This window comes from Austrofundulus limnaeus, unplaced genomic scaffold (assembly GCF_001266775.1).
Source record: "Austrofundulus limnaeus strain Quisiro unplaced genomic scaffold, Austrofundulus_limnaeus-1.0 Scaffold656, whole genome shotgun sequence".
Lineage (NCBI taxonomy): Eukaryota > Metazoa > Chordata > Actinopteri > Cyprinodontiformes > Rivulidae > Austrofundulus > Austrofundulus limnaeus.
In genome coordinates, this window is record NW_013953058.1 from 98302 (window position 1) to 100372 (window position 2071).

The 2071-nt window shown below is 36.7% G+C and overlaps 1 protein-coding gene across 1 annotated transcript in view; it reads left to right on the forward strand.

Annotated features, from left to right (window-relative positions):
* Positions 1-917: 917 nt before the first annotated feature.
* Positions 918-2071, forward strand: part of get4 (guided entry of tail-anchored proteins factor 4) — a gene marked incomplete in the record, with an annotated part of 18846 nt that continues 17692 nt past the window's right edge. Inside the window, 2 exon segments of the mRNA XM_014027504.1 lie at positions 918-1090; positions 1895-1973. Of these exon segments, the coding sequence (XP_013882958.1) occupies positions 951-1090; positions 1895-1973 (219 nt within the window).

The following is a 2071-nucleotide window of genomic DNA, read 5'->3' on the forward strand; positions in this document are numbered from 1 at the left end:
ATGCCTCATACAAAAAGTTTAAATTATGATTATTTTATTATTGTTATTGTGACAAAATAAATTCTATGTACAATAAAAAGTACAATAAAATTTCAAATGAAAGGCAGCAGAAAGAAGAAAAAAAATCTTGTATCTGTCCCTTTTTTCAAAAAATAAATCCAAACAATAATAATCTACAAACAAGACAAATAAAACATCAAATCGTTGTCAACAAAAATTCATATGGATACACATTATACTGTTGTATTTTTCCAACAAACTGACTTTTATTATTCTCTTGAACATAAACGTTGATCTGGCATTTTTAACATCACTCTCCAGATTATTCCATAATCTTAATCCTTGTATGGAAGTACACCGCTCCTTCAAACTAGTTTGAAATTTAGGTTTCATGAAACATCTCTGTTCCATTAAGATCACAATAACTCACTCTCTTAACTAATTTTAATTGGATATTTAAAGGTAATATGCTTTTACATAACCTGTAAAATATTATAATCAACCAACTTATAGAGTTTTAATAATTTCATTTGATAAAATTATGTATTTGATGGGTAACTGTGGTGTTTTTTAGTGATAGCTCAGATCTTTTCTGTAAAACAAAAATAGGGTTTCATGCTTTCCCCAGACTTCAATTCAATTTAAAGATTAAAAAAGAAAAGTTAGAAATTAAAGGATATAAGCAGAAAAGGACAGAATGATAGCTAAAAAGAAGAAAAACTATAAAAAGGTAAAAGTACAGATTTATAGATGTTCATGGGAAAAACTGTCCTAAAGAAGCTGAACGTAATGATGTATCTGTTGAAATAAATACGTGCCTAAAAACATGGAGAAATAAAAACAGAACATTTCTACACGGCTACGGCAGCCGGTGAGGGTCAGGTCCTCGTGAATCGCTTTGCCGTTGTTTGCTCTGTCAACAGTCGTAGCGCTGCTGCGGACCAGCAACCATGGCGGAGCCGGAGTCCCTGAGGTGCTCCAGTGTCAGAAACCGTGGCGGCGTACAGAGGGTCGAGGGGAAACTACGAGCCAGCGTGGAAAAAGGAGATTACTATGAAGCTCATCAAATGTACAGAACTTTATTTTTTAGGTGAGTCCTCCTCGCTGTCTGGTTGTGAGTGTGTGAATTTGTAGTTTCAGGCCTGCCTGTTCCAGATCATTCTGCTGTCAAGCCTTGGGTGTCAGCTCCTTGTATGTGATTGGTCGGTTTTCACTCTAGACCCGCCCACGTCAGTGTGTGCCCGTGTTTGATTGGGCAGCCGTCATTTCCATCTTCAAAAGAACCACGGCTATTGGCTCCAGTAGGAACGCCTTTAATGTGATGTTAGCAAAGTTGTGTTAGCTAAGCTAAGCTAAGAGAGTGACACTCGTTTTCAGGATTTGTATATAATTATATATAAACAAACTAAATATAATAACTGACTGTTTTAGTAGGGTTAAAATGTTATTGCTATGCCTTTTATCGCTGCTAAACTGTTAGCTTAGCACGAGTTAGCTTGGTGCCCAATTCTTTTGTAGCGTCTGTAAACTTGCTAGTCATTAATTTGCCTATATTTGTCATGTAGTACATTTGTTCCTTGTTTTATAGCTAATAGTTGAATACATTTAGTCATTTTCACACAATAGTACAATTGTCTTGACCTCTGTGCCTCCCCCCAGCTGCCGGAGTCTACTATTTATCTTTATTTGTTGGCTAGTTGCCCTCTTACTGATCTGTGTTGTGTCTTTATGCCAATAATAACTTCTTCACATCACATGTCTCCTAGCTCTGTAAGTGTTGTATGATCTTCAGCAGAGAGTATTAGTATTTAAAATGTACACCCAGGGGCAGGCATCATTGTCAGATGTGTGTACTCTGTGTGTGTGTGTGTGTAACAGTCCTGTCTCCCATCAGGTATATGTCACAAGGAAAACATGCTGAGGCCAGAGAACTGATGTACAACGGTGCTGTGCTCTTCTTCAGCTATAACCAGGTACACACTGCATTGCTGCAGGCTTTCATTTAAAACTCTAACACCGGGCTAAAAAAAGATATAATTCAAGTTGGCGTGTATTACCTTAATTTATATAT